A 20,653-nucleotide genomic window follows, 5' to 3' on the forward strand; every position below is an offset into this window, starting at 1 on the left:
TTTTGTGCAACCACTTGACAAAATAAAAGTGAGTAAATTCAACACACCATTTTTTCAGTGGAAGTGGAGACAAACATGAGATGTCCTTATGATAATGATCCCGTACGTGGGTGAAGGTGCAGCATTATTACGCAGAGAATTATATGGGAGATCAGACCGCGCAGTGGTTTTAGCATTTCCAGAAAATTATCGTTTCGAGCGGTACCATTTCACGAGACAGTCCATCATCTACATACACTGAAATAAGTTTCTGTTGAATTTATTCAATGTTTTGTCTTAAACTATACATCTACTTAAAAAAATCATCTGGCTCCAGATTCTTTTATTTTGTGCAACCACCTGACGAAATATAACTATGACTACTCAATTCAACCATCATTTTTTTCAGTGTACCCCCATGGAATTATGCCGAGGTCTTAATTAACGGTTTGAACAATGTTTTTATATATCATCTTATCTTATATCATCAGCTGTTAAGTGCGCTTTCCCCCTGCAAGACTGCACCTAAATGAAATAAATGAATAAGCGGTAGCAAGCAGTTTTCCTCTGTTAAATTATTATGATTGCAAAGGACTTGAAACTTCCGCATATATTGACCCAAACAGAAATGTTCCCCATGCCCCGCCCTCGTTGCCATGGTGATTTGTCAAATCGGGGCTCCATTCATGCTGTCTTTGAGTTGAGTAGTCTGACTGAAATCAGCTGTTCTGGACCCGGAAAAATCAGAATTCCCTAGCTCATAGTAGGTCAACCCAGAGTTCAGGATTAGACTCAGTTTTTGATGAACCTGCTTCCTGAAACGGACCCGAGTTTTATTTGTTCTCTTTGTAAGCAGGTGGGTAAACGACAACATCACTGTGCATTTACATCAAGACAGAACATGCAGACAGCACAGCCTGAAAACATTCCGGTTCACCGTTTACATGACGTCTGATCAGTTTGGCAAAGATTTGCACTATGTGCCAATTCCCAGCTACTACCTGTCTCAAGCCTAGATAAAAATAAGCGGATTGCATCCTGAAGGGAATCCAGTCTAAAAAACTGTTCCAAGTATTTTAGGCGAGTGACTCACTGAGGCGACTTCTAACACAGAAAAAAGCCCAAAGTCACTTCTTTCTCTTTCTGGACTGTATATGAAGACGCTCTTCTCTCTCCTTGACAGCTAACCTCTACAGCCTGACTTGATGAGACAGGAGGAGAGGGAGAGATTATTACCATTTATAAAAGTGGTAAATTTTAAATTTCATTAATTAAAGCAACACTATGTAACCTTAAGTTTTCATTGATTATGGCGGTGCCATGTGGACAGAAGAGTTAGTGTTTTGAGTGAAGTCAATCGCATTTCAGATGAGCGCCAGCGGCACAGCACGTCGTGAATTCCTGAGCTCTCACTCGCCTGCAGTTGGACTGAATTGCTTTTCTGTTTCCAGTGGCTATGTTTAGGATGAATAGCGATGATGTAGTAAATTTAATTGTGTCCAAACAATATAACATAATATTGTTTTGTTTTTGTAACGAATGAGGAAAGGATTAAGTGACATATGCCGTAAAGCAGTCAGCACATTTGTAATTTTTTGTGTGGCAGGGTTTGTGGTTTCCTCCTCAAAGTTGCCTAGTGCCAGTAAAAGTGATACAGGCCCCCTCAGACTACGACAAAGTTACCACTCAACCAGTTGTAAATTGATGTTTCATCAGAAGCGTGATGAAAATATATTATTAAGGTTGAATACTTATGCGGTGTTTCTTTGAACATTATAACATGGGATCATGCTACTAATGTTTGCTGTTCAGTCTTATTTGAGGTTCGCGGGGGTGCTGACTTCAGGCGAGAGGCAGGGTACACTGTGGACTGGTTGCCAAGGTGTAGAAAGCACAAATAATTTACTCAATACATTGTTTTAGCTCCTTAGGCATACAGTATTCGATTTCAACCATTGTGACTTTGTTTAATAGCATAATTGCCCAAGTCATTTATTCACTTATCAAGACATACCTTTTTAGTCTGGCTTTTAAACAATTGCTCTTACTCTTTTGGACTATTTTTATCCAATCGTATTGATGTATGGTTCTTAGCTTATCTTTTTTTTCTTTTCCTGTTTTATTTATTTACTCTTTTATCTTCATTGTATGCTGTTTTTTTTTTGTTTTTGTTTTTGTTTTTTTTTTAGCTTTTAGCTCCAGTGTTTCCTCATGGGGTCCTCCAGGAGATTTTATTGAGCTATTACATGCAAATTGACATATGTCAAGCAGTGCCTTGCTGTAACTTTGCTTATTAAAACCACAAACCCAAAAACAAAATTTTCTGAGTTTTGGTGTTTGTGCTTTGTGAATAATCTGCAAAGCTTCAGTTTTGTAGGTTCAAAGTGTCAAATTCTAAACAGGCAAGTAATCCAAAAGGGTCTTGATTTATTTATGTAATACGTCAAACTTACCTTTTAAGATGAATTGCAGAAAAAACAACCTTTTCAGGATATTCTAATTTTCTGAGTAGTACCTGTGTATGTATGCAAAGCTGGGCAGTCTGTTCCGGGGGCGGAACGGTCCGTCCCTCCATCCCGGACGGATGCCCATTTTTGGGGCGGAGGACGGGGGTGACACATTTGAAAAAAAGGGGCACCAGGTGCTCACCATCGAGCCTGGTTCTAGAGAAGGTCCTCTGTGATTAAAATGCTGTCCAAAATTTTGGTTTGTTTTATATGTAGGTCGGGACTGAAAGAATGAAATTCCAGATACAGATACCCTGCGGTTTCCTCCGCAGGGTGTCCATGCTCGCCCTTAGAGATCGGATGAGAAGCTTGGTCATCCGGGAGGGACTCCGGGAGTCGAGCCGTTGATGAGGTGGGTCCCGCAGGTTATGATGCCTCTTGCCTCTCAGGTGAGGTATTCTGGGCATGTTCCACCAGCAGATGGCCCTGGGGATGACCCAGGACACGCTAGCATGGCTGGCCTGGGAACGCCTTGGGAAGAGATAGAAGAAGTGGCTCGGGAGAGGGAAGTCTGGCCTTCCCTGCTGAAGCTGCTGCCCCACAACCTGACCTGATAAGCGGGAGAGAATGGATGGATGGAATTTTTGTTTGCTTTTTATACTGAACATGCACATAATATACACCTCATATACAGTATAAACAATTAAAAGAATAATAGTATGGGGTTTTTTTCATCATAAGTGGTCTTTGAGCCAGGTGACCATGCCAAGGGCATAAAACCCCAGACAACTTATTTGCTCGGTCCTGCACTATGTTAAGGAGATCATCTTAGCAAATAATTTGAACTTGTTCAAACTGTTGTGTATCCTGGTCATCAACACATTTATTACTAGTCACAAATAAACCCCATAAATAAATATTTTGTATTTTATTCATATTGTATGTATGAAGATGCAAGGCAGAAAGGAACATTTTATAAGAACAGCAGTTTTTTCAACACTACATGAATACAAACAACAGCGACATAAAGGTCAGCTGTTTTGGGTCTGCAAAAGATATTAAAAAGTTTTGGTTGAGAAAGCAAAGAGCAATTTTGTCCGAACCACACAATAGGGGCACAATAGATGAAAGCATTTCTACGATCAAAGATGTATTCACTCTGTTGTCAGTTGTGTTTTTCTGATTGCATCATTATGGTTGATGGCCACAATTCTGAAAACCCATTTGGAAAACTTCCAAGTATTTTCATTCTTTCTTTCTTTCCTTGACTGTTTTGTTCATATACCCAGGTAGAATGTAATTTGGCCAGGCCATACCTTCCAGAGAATTATAATTTAAAACTATCAATGTACAAAACATACAAAATTCACTGCAAGGTGAAGTAGTTGTGTTCTGGCTTATGACAGAAGCTCAGAAGGTTACGCTTAATATACATCCCACTGGCAGGGCCGCCTTTATCTACCCATTGTCCTCGGGGCTAACCATCAAATGTAGGCCTCCTTCTTAACCCTAACCGAGATGCTCAACTCATTTTTCAACATTGACAAACAGATCCGCACGCATATTTATGCTTTTCATCAATTTTAACAACTAGAATATCCAACAAATGGGAAGGTTCAAACACTATACTTTTTAAAAATCAACAGTGCATTTTTCAATCACTTCTATGAATAAAAATATATTTTAATAGTCATGTCATGTCATTTTCCAAACCGCTTATCCTATACAGGGTCGCGGGGAGTTGCTGGAGTCTATCCCAGCCGTCAACGGGCGAAGGCAGACTACACCCCGGACTGGTCGCCAGCCAGTCGCAGGGCACACATAGACACTGTCACTGAGCGGGAATCGATCCCACGCTGCCCGCACACAACTCGGGCGTGTGTACCACTACACTATCAGCGGACTTATTTTAATAGTATTGCACTGATGTAACAAACAACTACCGTATTTTCACGACCAATAGGTGCATTGTACTAAAAGGCGCAGTCTCAGTTACGGGTGCTATTTCTGTATTTAACACAAACATAAGGCGCACCGTATTATTGGGCGCAGGCATGGTAAAACATACAATTGCTTAAAACACACGGTAGCATGCATGCAAGCTAAGACATATGCTAGCAAGCATGCTAACGTATGTTTTTAAAAAAGCAGCAGGAGCAAAACTGAGTTTGGTTGTTTTTTATTGAAACATTTAACAATGTACTCACGTATTTGTCAGTGATTAACTATCATCCACAAATCCATCAAAGTCCTCATCTTCGGTGTCCGAAACAAACAGCTGGGCAAGCTCTCCATTAAACACGCCAGGTACGCTTTCGTCATTGTCCGAGTCAGTCTCGTTGCCCTGCGGGTCCTCAGAAACGATGCCAGCTTTTGCAAAAGCTTGCACTTGCAGTGCAAGCAGACACTTTAGCCCAAGCATCCACAATCCATTTACAAATTGTCCGGCGCTGCCTCCCAGTCTTTGTGAAGCTGTGTTCGCCGTCTGTCATCCATCACTCCGACGCCGCGCGCAACTTAACTTTGAACGCACTATTTACACCGATGTCCAGTGGTTGGAGTTCCTTTGTTAAGACTCCGGGAATAATGGCAAGCTCGGAGTTCATTTGCTTCACTTGGTTTTTCACAGCGGCTGTGAGATGGGCACGCATGCAGTCACAGATTAACAGCGACGGTGACGTGTGGAAAAAAACATCCGGTCTCTTTGGCTAGGTTCACACCGCAGGTCTTAATGCTCAATTCAGATTTTTTTTTAATCCGATTTTTTTGTGTAAGCGGTCATATTACATTTTAAATGTGACCTCTCTCTTGCCTGCTGTATGAACACATGCGTCACGAAAGTGACCTGCATGCGAGACGACGTCACTCACGTGTTTGCGGAAGTAAATGTGGTCCAGCATGTCAGGGCATTTATACAGTGAAGCGATTAGGTATGAGGTAGAAATAAATACAGTATTTGGGGAGAATCATCAGCAGTCAGCCACTCTCTCCTTTTTCTCCTCGTCCACCCAGCCCTTTTGATTGGCCATGATGATGATTCCGGCCGGAAACCTTTCTTTAGGCAGCGTCTTCCGCTTAAAAATCACCAGAGGTGGCAGTTTCTGTCCATTACCATGGCAAACAAGCACAACAGTAAAAGCCGACTTCTCGTGTCCCGTTGTGGTATCACTACCGTGCTGGTCCCACAGTGTCGTTCACCGGGATGCCATAAGTGAGCGGCACCTCGTCCATGTTGGTGATGTGGTTGGCCTGGATGCGTTTGTCGGCAATCTTTTTACTACAGTAGCAGCGGAAGATGGCCAGTTTTTCCTTGTAATCTGCCAGAGGTTGCTGCGCCACGGTGGTCCTTGTTGGGATGTGTGACAATGTTATATGTTGTTGTTATCAGTTATGCTAATAGGGGGCAATCACGCACTGTTGAGAGAGTGGAAGCCAAATGTGTAACAGGTTGTTGACGTTGATAAGATGCTTGTTCGAATAAATGCCGACCGAGTTGGGCCAAAGCAATGTTCAATTTTCATTTCTTCTGCAAGCGTTTTTGCTCTCTCTCGCTCTCTGTCTCTCTCTCTCTCTCTCTCTCTAATAGCTTGGAGTTTGAACTGTGCTTTGTAGGTGTTTCTCTTCGTGGGTGCCATTTTCAATGTTGTTATGCACAATGAATGCATATACCGGCACTATATACCTACTGGGGCATGCCTTTAGCGTCCTCTGTCACGCCCACCCTTCTCCCTTTAACTCCCTCACTCACTCTCTATATAACCAGCGTGTTGGCGGCAAATGCTCCCAGTCAGTCAAACGCAGCACTCAACAAAGTCACATAACAGTCTCAGAACTCGGTGCACACATAAGCCGCACCGCATTGTAAGGCGCACCCTCCATTTTGGAGAAAATGTTAGACTGAAGTGCGCCTTATAGTTGTGAAAATACGGTACACTCAAGCATAATTAGCACATGTAGTGCACTTGTGGGATGGCGTGCGCCACATCAGGTGAAATGATGGTACAATTGCTTAGATGTAATGGGCTAAGCCCTAGGAAGGAAAGGAATTACAATTGGTTTAAGACTGCAATTCCAAATTTGGACACCAGAGTTCGCCAGAGCAGGTCAGGCCTTAACCAGAATATAATTAGATACCAAGTCAAGTTCAATGCAGCACTTATGGAAAAGAATGTATTATTGATGTTATCAATATTACAACATTCTTTTATTATGTTATATTGCTTGAGCAAAAGAAAGTGAAATGTATTTTGTAAAAGTCTAACTTGGTGAACTGTTGAATCAGAACAAAATGTTCTTTGTTGCAAGGCCTTGACGGGAAACAGATGGCCAGCAACTCAAAAGGGGAAAAACACCCTTTCTCGGCAATGATGCTATGATTTCTAGGGAAAAGCAGAACAAGATGTTCTTTAGCCGTAAACAGGAAACAGATGGCCAGCAGCTCGAGAAAGACAACGCCTTTTCTCGGCAGTAAAAACACATGTTGCCGTAGTATTGCAAAAACATTAAGCAAACAGATGCTGACTGGCTGAAAAGTCCCAACCACAAGGGACTTTCCATTTGTCTGCGACTTTCCACATTTACTGAATGTTCCATGAACTCATTGCTTGTGAGACGAGGTTATAAAAGCTAGTGTCGCTAAGCGACATTACTGTTTCTCAACCATCAGGCGTGTGGTACAGGAGTGAGTGTAGACGTCTCTGACGGAGGAAGAAAAATGTAGTCTTTTTTCCACTTTGCAACTTTTGCTCAGCCGAAAGGATTATTTTTCTTCTTCTTTTTGGACATCTCTGAATTATAGTGATGATAAGATAATTCTCTGGAAGAGACACACTATTGCGCAGATAGATTGAGCCAGTCGAATGTCTTTATTTCTTTGTTTTCCCAAATTCTTGTCAATAATTAGACTGGTGTATTTTTGAGACTGATGACCATAAGGTTCAACTAAATTAGCATTTACCCATTTTACCATTACTATTTACCACTTACAATTTTATTGTTTATTACAATTTTACTGCCTATCAAAGATTGTAACTTTTGATGACTTGATTTTGTTGGGACTTTTCTGTAACAATTCCAACGCGTGATTTATCTGATTACTGATTGTATTCCATGTAAAGATGGAATGATTACTGATTGATGATCATTGTTTGAATTATTACTACTTTCATTAAAACTTAAATTTTATCGATCTTTCTCATTCTTATGTACCCATTATTATTTATATCCATTCAACCTTCTTAAGTGGAAGTACAGTTACCCCCTCACCACCGGGGCATTGTGTCATAATCGAAAACTAATAGTTACTCCGGCTTAACAAATTAATGAATCCGTGGGGTTCTAACAAGGACACCTAAAATTTCCAAGGTTAATAACAAATGCAACGATTCAAGGGATGGAGCTGCTGTGAAAAGAAAGTGTTCGTTTTATTCTCTTTTATTCCAGGTAGTTACTCTTAAAGGAGACATAAATGAATTAAAATCGGATTGGCTTTCTATAACAGGGGCAGTTAGACACCTAGGCGAATCTATCTCGACACCGACTTAAAGAGCTCCCGTCCCCTCGCGTGACTGCGTTAGAGCGGGCGAGGGAAAAGGAGAGTTTTGACCATTTAAACGGAGAGTCAGTATAGGAACCTTTCCTGATGGTCCCTCGGGTAAGCGGAATCTGCCATGTGGCGCCCAGTGTGGGGCTTTATCGATTTACTATGTAAAATCGGGAATCGATCAGAGCCCTACAAGAACCCGGGTAGGCGTTTTATCAAGTGTTGGGCACGAAAACCTGTAAAACGGTACTCGCTGATAAGTAGTCATGTCAGATGACCATGAGCTGGCACAAAAATAGTCTCTTTGAGGAATAGCGTTTCCTGGAAAATAACTTCTTGTTAAAGTCTAGAGCGGACTCGTCGCAGAAAGATAGTACTATTTTGTGTCAGAGAAACAGCGACCAGTCACTCTAAGTTGTTTCACGCTCTAGTGTGAGCGTGAAAAGACCATTCTAGAGTGAATGGGCCTGAGCCGCGACCTGCTGCTCTGGTCGGCGGTGAAGGTAATGGTAGTGTTCCTTGCAGAGCGAGCTGCGAGGTGCGCTATACGAAAGGGGGCTGTGTCTCGGGATTGTGTCATCCCTTGGGTGGCAAGAAGTAGAGTCTTTGAGTGGGACATTAAAACAACAGAACAACTGAGCAAGAAAGTTGCAGAGGAAGCAGCTATCAAATTGTTTAAGACAATTTGGAAGCAAACTATTTAAACCATTTTAATGATAAACTACACTTTGCATTATTTCGGTTTTCCATTTTGGGCGCGTTTACCGATAGTTTTTGTGGCTTATATTAGATTTCCAACTTTAGCTCATTTTCCCTATTCCCTTTTGTCGTATTGCGGCGTTCCCTTAAACATTTACCGTCCTTTTTCCCTAATCGCCAACCTAGGCGTTCCCTTCTTCCCATTTTCCTCTCCAACCCCTAGTTCCCTAAAATTATTTTTTTACCCTTTTTACCTTTTTGACCAAATTTGGAGTACTTTTGTGAGAAACAACTACAAGGAAGAAGCACCCTTTTTGGACTGTTTTTCTTTTACCTCAAGTGTTGGATTTATTTTGATTTTTCTTCCCAAAACTGGATTATAACCCATTCTGAATTACTCCTGTTTTTGTTGGATTAATTTGATTTTACAAGTTTGAGGCAAAAGCCTTGATGATCTTTCCGGAACGTTGGAATAATTTTGATTTCAATTTCAACATCGGAATTTTAACCTACCCTGGATTCATCTGGGCCTATTTGACCTGCTGCAAGGACAAAACCAGAGTAAAAGCTACACAAGATACAACCATTGGAGTAACGACTTGTGTATCAAGAAGTCCCATTGCCCCCTATCAAAGGGAGCATCCCACTGTTTAGAACAGGAGATCAACCATCAAAGACAGAATTACACGCTCGAGGTGATCATCCTGTGTGTGAGGTAGCAACCAGGATACCAGGAGCTGCAGTACATCCCTAACCAAAAGCGCAATGGAAGGTTTCGGAATTAAGCAGCTCAACTCCTACAACTACAACCACGCAAGGCGGGCTCACGAACACGCCAAACAACAGCAAAGCGGGTTTACGAATACACTACAGTATAGCAAAGCGGGTTACAGAACATGCAAGTTACAATTTCTAATAGCTAGAGAAAAATGGCTACTAGTATGGAAGATGCAGATGTCCTCCCGGGTCCCTCACGAGAAGGACCGAGGATGGGAGGATTTGCACACCAACCTCTAGGATAACACAATTTGCCAGTAAGACTTGTAACCTATGGAGAGGGCCTAAGCCAGGGGTGTCAAAGTCAAATGGACGGAGGGCCAAAGAAAAAAATTTGCGACAAGCCAAGGGCCGGACTGATAGAATGTTCATTGAAATTTTAAAAAATGTCCAGATTGGATTGGGTCCTTCACACCTGCTGATGATGTCACGCTTTATATTTCTGTAATATACTTCTTTGCCTCTGTTTGTCACCCCCTAGCTGTTGTGTTTTTATCTTCGGAGTTACTAAATAAAAAATAAAATAAAGTACATTACTGCAACTTTTGTGAGGCAGCTCGTACGTCACTTCAGTTTGCGTTTCTCCTGCTAAACTGGAAACAAATTTCTGGTTGACTCGGTCTGCAAGATTGTATGAACTGTACATAATGTGAAGTAAAACGGAGAGGATCGTATGATTGGTATGAAGTCTCCAGCTGACTCATTTTTAGAGTGGCAAGGTATGAATGTTCTGTCAGAAAACACAGGCCTGTATTCCACTTGACACGTCTATTTATTGTGGTCTGCAACAACACAAAGAATAACCTAGCAACAACATCCAATGCATATCCATTAGTTAACAATATGCCTAAACATTGCAATTCACTTCTTTGTTTGGCTTAATACAGAATTGTATTAAGCAATTAAAAAGCCAAACAATGCATACAATACACATTCACACGTTTCATCACTAGAATAGTTAGCATACTAGCCGAAATAATTAACTAGTGTTCATCAACGTGACATCACTCACGAGAATATAGGCTATTATGTACAGGAGTTACCTGACACGACCCTAAATGATTAAAGTCACCTTTTAACATTTACACACAACAAACATGGTGAAACATGGGAAATCTGCAACTACTGAGTTTGCTGGCACGAACAAACTACTAACTAGCTTTGTCGAAGGAGGAAAAAAGAAAAGAAACCATGTCTCTAGCTATCAACACTTAGCGCTCGAGGAGCATTCAATGCCTGCTCACAGTGTGGGACATATCAGTACTACATCGAAACTCAATGAATTTATCAAATGCCAACAATTACTAATAATAAAACGTGAGATTTCTAACATGAAGTACTTCTTAATCAAGTGTGTTTTAGTCCAAATAACTTTTCACCACAATCCGATTCTGATCCTCGCAAAAGTAGCGGTAATGTACGTTATAACAACAGCCAGCCAGGGGGTGGCAAAGATAGATGCAATGAAATATATTACAGAAATAGCGTAACGAATTGGGTTATAGTCAAATTTGTGTCTTGCCAAGTTATGTTGTTTCCCAGGTTAAGGAATGCATCGTGCGGCTCGCTGGATGGGAGGGCATGCGAACGAGAGTAGCGGAGGACAAACAGGAGAGCCATTGCTCTTTTTTGACTGAACGGTTGTCGTACTGTATTGCGTCGGCTGCGGCCCACAGTAGCCGATTGGACTAATAAAAATGTGATAATTACACTACATCTGTGTTCTTGGAAGACGCTATAATATATTTTAAAGCATGACGTAATCGGCAGGCGCGAAGGACCCAATCACATCTGCTACCCACACCGGCTTGCTGCAGGCCGGATCTAATAATAAAGCAATATCATCCCAGGGGCCGTAGAAAAGAAAGAAATGGCCTCTTTTGTATGGAAAGGCCTGAAGAAACAGGCTTGATGACAATAATAGTGAATCATCCTAAAATGGGTCAATCCAGAAGAGAAATGGAACAATGGATGGAATAGTGGATGCAAATGTTAAGAACGTACAATGTGGTGGAACTCAGCAGTATGGACCACACGTGGGATCCGATGGTGAAGATGTTAGCAAGCATATCAGAAATAGAATGCGAGCTGATAGACCAAAAAACAAAGGCAGCACCGCAGTACTACGAGATTCAACCACAAGTGGAAAGAGTAAAAGCCCTTGTGGAAAGTAAAAGAGAACAAGCCATCATCACAGTCAGTGAAGATGAAGAAGCTGATGACGATATGGAATTAACGTTGGTGGAAAGCCACGACAAGCAAAAAAAAGGGCAGATTATTCTCCAACAAATGAGTCCCCTGATGAGAACAGGACCTCTACTGCCTTTACCAAAAGAAACAACCAAGAAATGAAATGTCGGGAATGGGATAATGTGCCACTGCGTAGGGGACCCTTGGAAAATAGTAGGGGATGCCCTAGTAGTGCTCACAGAAGAAAAGTATAGACCACATAGCAAAAAGTTCAGAGCAAACTTAATGTTGTTTGCGGGATAAGAATATGTAAGAGAACTACAAGAAGCAAGACAAGAGAGACTCGGGTTGGAATGAAGGAGCCCGAGTCGTGACAACCAGCGGTGGAAAGTCATAGAGAAATGGACAGCAACCAACGAACACACACAGTACTTGGGAGAAACGACAAAAGCTTTAGAAAGCGGCATAGACCGGGCAAAAGAAAAAGGAGTGTTGAGGATTGTGATAGATGTAAATGGAATAATATCTGGAAAAATGTTATTGAAAGTGTCTGAAACAGTGGCTGTCGGAGCATTCAGACTGCAAATATCGACACCAGTAATTTCATTACATGGGGCCGTATTTGCAGTAGTAATATCAAAAGAACAAAGAGAAGAAAAGATAAATACAGCTATGGAGGGCCTGTTGACTCAGACGCTGCAGATATCCCAGACCCACCTGCAAATCCAACAGCAACCCAAAACCAAGCCGAGAGTTGTACCTCAACCAATCTTGCCCAGTGAGCCCTTTTCCGTGCCGACACTACGAGCAGAAGCGGGTGACATGATGCACAGCCCTGAGTCGCCTGCGACGGGAATGGAAGTGGGAGATGAACCAGCAGGACCAAGCAAAGGGACCCTGAGAAGGACCTCACCCTCGCGAGGGAAACAGAAAAAGATCGGGAGCCTGAGGGCGCCTCTTGTGACATTCAGTCCCACTACATCCACTCCTAATACGGGAAGTGACTCTTACCGGGACTTGCCCACCATGACACCCGTGAACAGACCACACGAAAATCGAAGATCATCACCACGGATTTAGGGAGACCCGTCAGGACACGAGGCAGCCCTGCCAGTTCCCAAAGGTGATAGCGGGGAGGAGAGTGAGCCAGATGTGAGAAACCGGGAGTTCGTAACATCCCCTAGGACTGACCCTGGGGAAGGCCCCGGAGAAGACGACCTGGTCTCGATACTATCGGACGCAGTCCCTACTGATCCGGATGATCGACGCCCTAAAGTAGTAAGAGGCGCAAAGCAAAGGAACCAAGAAACAACAACCAGTGCTCAACATCCATCAAGCTTCGCAGAGACTGGCCAGGGACCTACAGCTGGGGTACATGGAGACGAGAGACGGAAGGAAGGCTTTCATACCAGAAGCCGGACAGAAGAATTATCCATACTCAGAGGCCTGACTGGAGAAGCTGGATGATGACGCAGTCCTAACGTGAAGATGACCTATGGAGAAGCATTGAATATTCTACAGACCCCTACCTACCATACCTTGGTGGGATACACGGACTTGACAAAGAATTTCAGGGAAGGCTTCGTGACAGTAATGTACGACTGTTTGCTTAGAAAACTCCTAAATGCTCAGACTGAGTTGAAGGCTAATGACGACTTGGATCTAGATGGCATTGGAACAACAACAATAGTAGCTCCCGGCCACTCTGTTTACCAGCCCTCACAGTATCCAACTCAGCTGGGGACAACTGCATTTGGACCTGGCACCGTGTCAATGCCAGGCAACCCAGAAAGAAACATGCAAGAATTCAAGGCTTTAAAGGAGCTGGTTGACCCTAAAAGCCATAAAGAAACTGTCAAGGCATATATATTCGAGATACGGCCCATGATTAAATATGCTCCAGGAGGAGAAGCTGCCAAAAAATTATGGCTACAATATATCATCGACAACCCCATCAAACCCAACGAAACGGCTCAAGAGGTCTATGAAAGATGCCCTGGAGGCTATGTGCCCAAAGACGAATATGACACGATGACGTCAGCAGAAAAGAAGGCTCTTCATAAGGCTCGCAAGGCTGCGACATCAGAAGAGCCCAGTCCGTAATGGAAGAAAAGGCGCGGGTCATCCTGCAAGGAGTCTATCGAAAAGGAGACAATCTCTACACTACGTTGGAAGGAGTACCCTATTTAGTAGACACAGCAGCAGAAGTGCAGAAGTGAGGATTTGAACAAACCAAAATGCAACGCCCATCAGCAAAGAAAAGATGGGAGCAACTGAAGTCAAAAATAGTTCAAATAGGCCCAACCAAGATATCACCAGAGCGGGAGTGGTACAAGCCCGTGGATGTACCGGCTGTGAAGGTGCAGCAGGTTCAGAAGAGTGACCTGTCCCCAGAAGGAAAGGAAGGGTAAAGTTGGCCAAAATATTGGACAGCGCTTTAGTGGCTCATTTTAAGAATGATTGTGGGAATCTTGGACCTGACTATATGCATACGATCCCTAACCCTTAACCCAGGATCAGTGACCGAGATGAAGATGATAGTAAAATAACTTTTGGTGCTTGATATAATTCGTGAAGAGCCTAATCCTATAACAAATAGTCCGATTCAAGCTGTGAAAAAGCCTGAAGCGGCAGTAGGAGGCTGGAGAACGGTAATTAATTTTAAAGCTCTTAACCGCCGGACGGTGGCTAATCGAGCGAGTCTCATAAACCCCCAAGAATCCTTGAAAACATTAAGAGTGAGAAAATACAAATCATGTATTGACCTAGCCAATGCAGTTTTCTCCTTGAGGCTTGCCAAAGCATCGAAAGGGAAGACTGCATTTACACATAAAGGGAAGGCATACATGTGGCAGAGACTGCCGCAGGGATACAAGAACTCCCCAAACGTATTTCAATCAGCCGTATTTTGGATGGATTACCAGTCACAGTCTACATCGACGATGTGTTTATCGCAAGTGACACCGAGGAGGAACATTTGGACTCTTTACAAGCTGTGATTGAACGAGTTTCTAAAGCAGGACTGAACCTTAATCTCAAGAAGTGCCAATTTGCCAGGTTCCAAGTAGACTAAGATAAGATAAGATAAGATAAGATAAGAATGCCTTTATTGATCCCACAGTGGGGAAATTTTCAGTGTTACAGCAGCAAAGATATAGGTCACACAGGGACGGCGGCGTAATGTAGCCATTAATGTATAACATTGACGGCAAACATTCAGGATCAAACCTATGTAAATATACTCAGTAACATGTGTATGCCTGCGGACCAGAGGTTTATACACAGACTGGAGAGCCACCAGGTTGTCAATCAATCAATCAATCACATTTTATTTATATAGCACTTTTCATACATAAAAATGCAACTCAAAGTGCTTTAAAACATTCAAAGCAAAACATAGAATTATCTTCAATCAAAAGAAAAGATAAATTATTTAAAAGTTGTTGAAAGCCAAACTAAAAAGGTGTGTCTTGAGCTTCCTCTTAAAAATATCAACAGTCTCTGCAGACCTGACATCCTCTGGCAGGCTATTCCAAAGGTGAGGACCAAAACGGCTGAATGCAGCCTCGCCATGCATTTTGGTCCTCACCCTTGGAATAAATAAAAGGCCGGCGCCAGAGGACCTCAGGATCCGCGAGGGCTGGTATGATAAAAGCAAATCAGATAAATAAGATGGCCCAAGACCATTAACACATTTATAAACTAATAAAAGTACTTTAAAATCGATCCTGAAACACACAGGGAGCCAATGCAGCAATTTCAAAACTGGCGTAATGTGCTCCCGCCCTCCGGTTCTCGTCAGCACCCGAGCGGCTGAATTCTGCAGTAGTTGCAGTGGTGAAATGCTCTTTTTCGGGAGGCCAGAGAGCAGGGCATTACAGTAATCTAAACGACAGGTAAAAAAGGCATGCATCAGCACTTCCGTGTTAGCCTGAGAGAGAAACGGGCGGACTCTGGCGATATTCTTAAGGTGATAAAAACCAATCTTGGTTACATTTTTAATATGAGGAATAAAACTGAGCTCAGAGTCAAAAATGACGCCAAGGTTCTTCACACAGTGTGAGGGATTAAAAATGTGTAGTTTTGGTAAAAGCTTCTCTCTCTGACCTTCGGGACCGATAACTAAAACCTCAGTCTTGTCCTGATTGAGCTGAAGGAAATTATCTGCCATCCATGACTTGATATCTAAAATGCAATTTAAAAGGGTATCAATGGGTCCTGTGTCATCAGGAGACACGGCAATATACAGCTGCGTGTCATCAGCATAGCTGTGAAAGCTGATGCCGTGTCCCCTGATGACATCCCCGAGGGGAAGCATATAAAGATTAAAAAGTAGGGGGCCTAAAATCGAACCTTGAGGAACCCCACATTTAATTTCATGAGTTTTAGAGGAACAAGTATCCATACTTACAAAGAAATATCGGTCTGTGAGATAGGAATAAAACCAGTCAAAAACAGTACCAGAGATGCCCACTAGATTTTTAAGTCTATTTAATAAAATTTGGTGATCTACTGTATCAAAAGCAGCGCTTAGATCCAGTAGCACCAAGACTGTGAGTTTTCTCACGTCTGCAGTGCACCTAATATCATTTAAGATCCTTAAAAGAGCAGTCTCCGTACTGTGGTTCATCCTAAAACCAGATTGATATTTCTCCAAAATATTATTTGTATTTAAAAAATGATTCAACTGGATGAAAACCAGTTTTTCTAAAATCTTACTTAAAAACGGTAAGTTGGATACGGGTCTGTAGTTATTAAAAACGCTCGGGTCAGAACCGCTCTTCTTCAGAAGGGGCTTCACCACCGCCGTTTTAAAGGCAGCGGGGAAGACGCCTGTCTGAAGAGAGCAATTGACTATATTTAAAATTTGTTCTTCAAAAAATCCATAAAATGTCTTAAAAAGAAATGTGGGAATTGGATCCAAAAGGCAGGTTGTTGGGTTTACCTGGGAGAAAACTCGAACAAGTGTCCTTGCATCAACCAGGGCAAAACTTTCCAGTGTTTCCTCATGTAAATATGATTGTCCGGGTTTATTAAAACTTGTGTTTTGACGGGCTAAAAGACTGGATCTTATGTCATCGATTTTACTTCTGAAGTGGTCTGCAAAGTCCTCACAGAGAGCATCTGTTGGTCTCTGTGGGGACTTATTAAAATCAGAACTAGTTAAAAGTTCAAAGGTGGAGAAGAGAACCCTGGGGTTGTTTTTATTGACTGTAATGAGGTTTGAGAAATAGGAAGATCTTGCCAGTTTTACTGTTTTATTGTAGGATTTCAGTTGTTCGCATAAAATTTCATAGTGTACTGTAAGTTTACTTTTTCTCCACCTCCTCTCTGCACTCCTGCATTTTCTCTTTGATATTTTGATAGCATTGTTTCTCCACGGGGGTACAGTCTTTGTTTTTGTTGTTTTAATTAAAAGTGGAGCTACTGAATCTAATGATGATTTAAGATGTAGGTTAAAATTGTCAACAATAAGATCACAGGGTGCAGGTAAAATGTCAGCAGGAGTGTTTTTTAAGATCTCGATAAAATTTTCAGCCACCTCAGAAGATAGGTAGCGTTTCTTCACTGTTCTGACCGGGACTGCTAGATGGTTAAAACTGGCGATGTTAAAATAGACACAGTAGTGGTCTGACACTGCCAAGTCAACAACAGAGGACACACCAGCAGACAAGCCATAGGTTATAACCAAATCCAGGGTGTGTCCTCTGTTGTGAGTTGGCTGCAAGACGTGCTGTTTAAAATCCAAGCAGTTTAAAAGGTTTGAAAAATCTCTGGATAGTGGGTCCGAGATGTTGTCCATGTGTATATTAAAATCGCCAGTTATTAATATCCTGTTATAACTGGAATATAAAATGGATAAGAATTCTGAAAATTCTGTAATAAAAGAAGTGGAATGATGGGGAGGTCTATAGACGGTAATGCAGAGAATAGGGGGACTGCTAAAAACAAAGGCATGGTGTTCAAACGATAAATAGCTGCTAAAAATGATCTCCTTTGATAAAAGAGTATTAATAAAAATTGATGCAGTCCCGCCTCCTCTTTTGCCATCCCTTGTAGAAAATAAAAAGTTAAAATTCGGTGGGCAAGCCTCGTTGAGAGCAACTGGAGCATCTGTACCAAGCCATGTCTCAGACAAAAGTATACCATGTAAATTATTGTCTAAAATCAGGTCGTTTATGATAAAAGTTTTGTTTAAAAGGGAGCGCACGTTCAGCACGGCCAGATTAATTATTGTGCTGGACGTGCGCTCATGGTGGTACGAATGAGTAGTATTAACATATACCAGATTACCACTGTTAAAACCACGTTGTTTGTGTGTGCAAGGGAAGCGTCTGCCGGTGATGGTTTCAATGGGAAAATTGTCCGATAGTGGTAATGATAATGAGGGCCTGCAGGGGGAGCTAGTGAGGGTGGTGGTACTGTGAGCAGCTGGTATTGGCCTGTAAGTGATGGTAGTGACATTGTCATTGCAGCGTTTATGAGTAGAAGAAGAAATATGATTGGTAAACAAGAGTCAGCTGGGAGTGGAATTGGTTACAACATGGTGGATGTTAGCGGCTAAAATCTTGCTACCAAGAGAGTTCGGATGAACACCATCCGGCTGATAAAAAGACGGGCGATTCAAGAATAGGTTAAAATTGTCAATAAAAGCAAAGTCAAGGTGGCCACAGGTGCGTAGGAGCCACGTGTTCAAGCTTAAAAGGCGGCTGAAGCGCTCGGCTCCGCGAGACAATGCCGGCAAAATGCCACTCACCCAGACCGACAGACCGTAGGTTCTTAACAAGGCAAAGAGGGCGTGAAAGTCTCTCTTCGTCTGCTCAGACTGTCGGCGTATTGTCTCGTTTGTCCCAACGTGAACGATGAGCCGGGTAATGGATGATGGCAGAGAGTCAAGAACACCCGGCAGGATGTTAACTATGTCCATGACTTTCGCTCCGGGAAAACAGCGGGTGACGCAGCCGGGATAGTGAGTACGTCTAATGGTGCTGTCGCCAATTATAACGGTGGTCGGTGGGTGACGTAAGGAGGGAACGCCAAGGGACTCACCACCGGCGGAAGATTCACGACCCCACTGTCCAGGATGGCTCCGCCGAGGCCGAGTGAAGACGGTGGATGACACCGATGAGTGTCGCCGATGATGCTGGTGATGACGACCACCCTTGTACCGGGACACCGCGTCCCGGAGCAGCCCGACGCGTGAGTGGACGGCCGTGTCACCGGCGGACCCGCCCAACATGGGGTTCCCGGCCGAGGTCGTCGCCGTGGGTGGCGGGGAATCCAAGGGAGCCCCTGGGAGCACAGCCCCAGCGTCGGACGCAGCAGTCGGTTTCTCCGACTGCTGTAGTGCAGTGATGGGAACAGGAGACTCACTCGCCAGGGCGGCGAACCGATTCCCCAGGACCAGTTGGGGGCGGTGGGGTGGCTCCCCGGCCCTCCGGCCGCGGGACACCACCTTGACCCAGGTGTCACTCTGCAGCGGTGTCGAGCAGGATGGCCCCGGGCAGGCAATTGGATCCCACTTCGCCGTGTCCGAGAGGCCAGCCGCCTCAGCCGTCATTGTCGCCGACAGGATTTCACGAGCGCGCCTCCTCAAGACCACCGCGGAGAGTTCGGGGAAACGGGTCGCGAAGCAAGAGATGACCGATTCCTTCTCATGGAGCTCCTCTGAGAGACGACGAATATCCCTTCTTAGGTCAGAGATTGTCTTATTTGCCTTCTCCAAGTTGTGATGAGCTTTGCCCAGTGGGGGCAGGGGCAGTGATGTGTATGCCTCCTTGGTGTTGGCATAGAAAAGGTCCAGTGTTTTATTGTCTCTGGTGTGGCAGGTGACATACTGTGTGAATGAAGGCAGAGAGGAGGAAGGGGAGCCATGATTGAAGTCACCAGAGATGAGTACCAGGGCATTTGGGTGCTGTGTTTGTAGCCTGCTCACTGCTGCAGTCAAGACATCACAGGCTGTGTCGCCTCTGGCAGCTGGTGGGACATAGACGGTCACCGCGATCACATGACTAAACTCTCGCAGGATGCAGAATGGCCTCATGCCAACAGCTAGCAGCTCAATATCCCTGCTGCAAAGCTGCTCCTTAATCGTGATGTGCCCAGGATTACACCATCTATCGTTCACAAACACAGCCAGCCCTCCTCCTTTCCTCTTTCCACTCTCCAGCGTCCTGTCCGCGCGTATGATTTGGAAGCCGTCCAATTCTACGACCGCGTTCGGCGTTAGCGCTGTTAGCCACAATTCCGTGAATAGCATCAGGCTAGCCTCCCGGAAGTCCCTCTCATGCCGGGTAAGCGCCGCTAGCTCGTCCATCTTGTTGGGGAGCGATCTAACATTCCCCATGATAACAGACGAGAGGACGGGATAGTATCGTCTCCTCCTTTCCCGGCGTTTAACCCCCGCACGAGATCCCTGTCTCTTCCTCCTCAGCTCACGGGGGATATCGGGTCTCGCCCCGGGAGCCGGCGCAGGGTTAGCACGGAGTGCTAACAGCTGATTCCGGCTGTAAACAATGGAGGTGCGGCTCCGAGCCAAGTAGCCGCACACGATCGCGCAAAAAATAGCCACCAGCAGCAGCAAGAATACCTCAGTTTGTGTGTCCATTGCTACGCAAGTTACGACTATCAACTATATGAAAAAGGTATGAGGTAGAGTAATAGTAAGGAACAAAAACACACGAAAAGGCTCACCGGTGAGCCGGAGCTACTCGCGCCACTCGCGCGGCGCCGGAACCGGAACTACTTGGGCTTCCAAGTGTCAGAAGACCTGAGATTGTCGGAAGGATATCGTCAGAAGATTGAACAAATCCTGCCCCCGACTTCCATGATTCTCAGATCAATACGAACCATAACTCCTATCACTAATAACAATTTAGTTAACAAAATGGGTACCATTATCATTGCACGTTTCTTAGAAATACCATATCTGGGGATGATATCCCTACAAAGTGCTTTTGCCACCGTCAACGCGCCTGGATGTTTGGTAGGGAATAGTTCTATCCATTCTGAAAATGCA

At 43.7% G+C, this 20,653-nt stretch overlaps 1 protein-coding gene across 1 annotated transcript; it reads right to left on the reverse strand.

Annotated features, from left to right (window-relative positions):
• Positions 1-2,501: 2,501 nt before the first annotated feature.
• LOC147140389 (uncharacterized) lies at positions 2,502-19,894 on the reverse strand. Its single transcript, XM_086043136.1, has 2 exons — positions 18,685-19,894; positions 2,502-3,036 (listed from the first exon to the last, which is right to left on the reverse strand). The coding sequence occupies exons 1-2, from the start codon at positions 19,892-19,894 to the stop codon at positions 2,693-2,695; spliced, it is 1,554 nt and encodes a 517-aa protein (XP_085899262.1). The 3' UTR covers positions 2,502-2,692.
• Between the last annotated feature and the right edge of the window lie 759 nt (positions 19,895-20,653).

The sequence above is a fragment of the Filicampus tigris genome, chromosome 10 (assembly GCF_054856515.1).
Source record: "Filicampus tigris isolate MCC_2025a chromosome 10, RoL_Ftig_1.0, whole genome shotgun sequence".
Lineage (NCBI taxonomy): Eukaryota > Metazoa > Chordata > Actinopteri > Syngnathiformes > Syngnathidae > Filicampus > Filicampus tigris.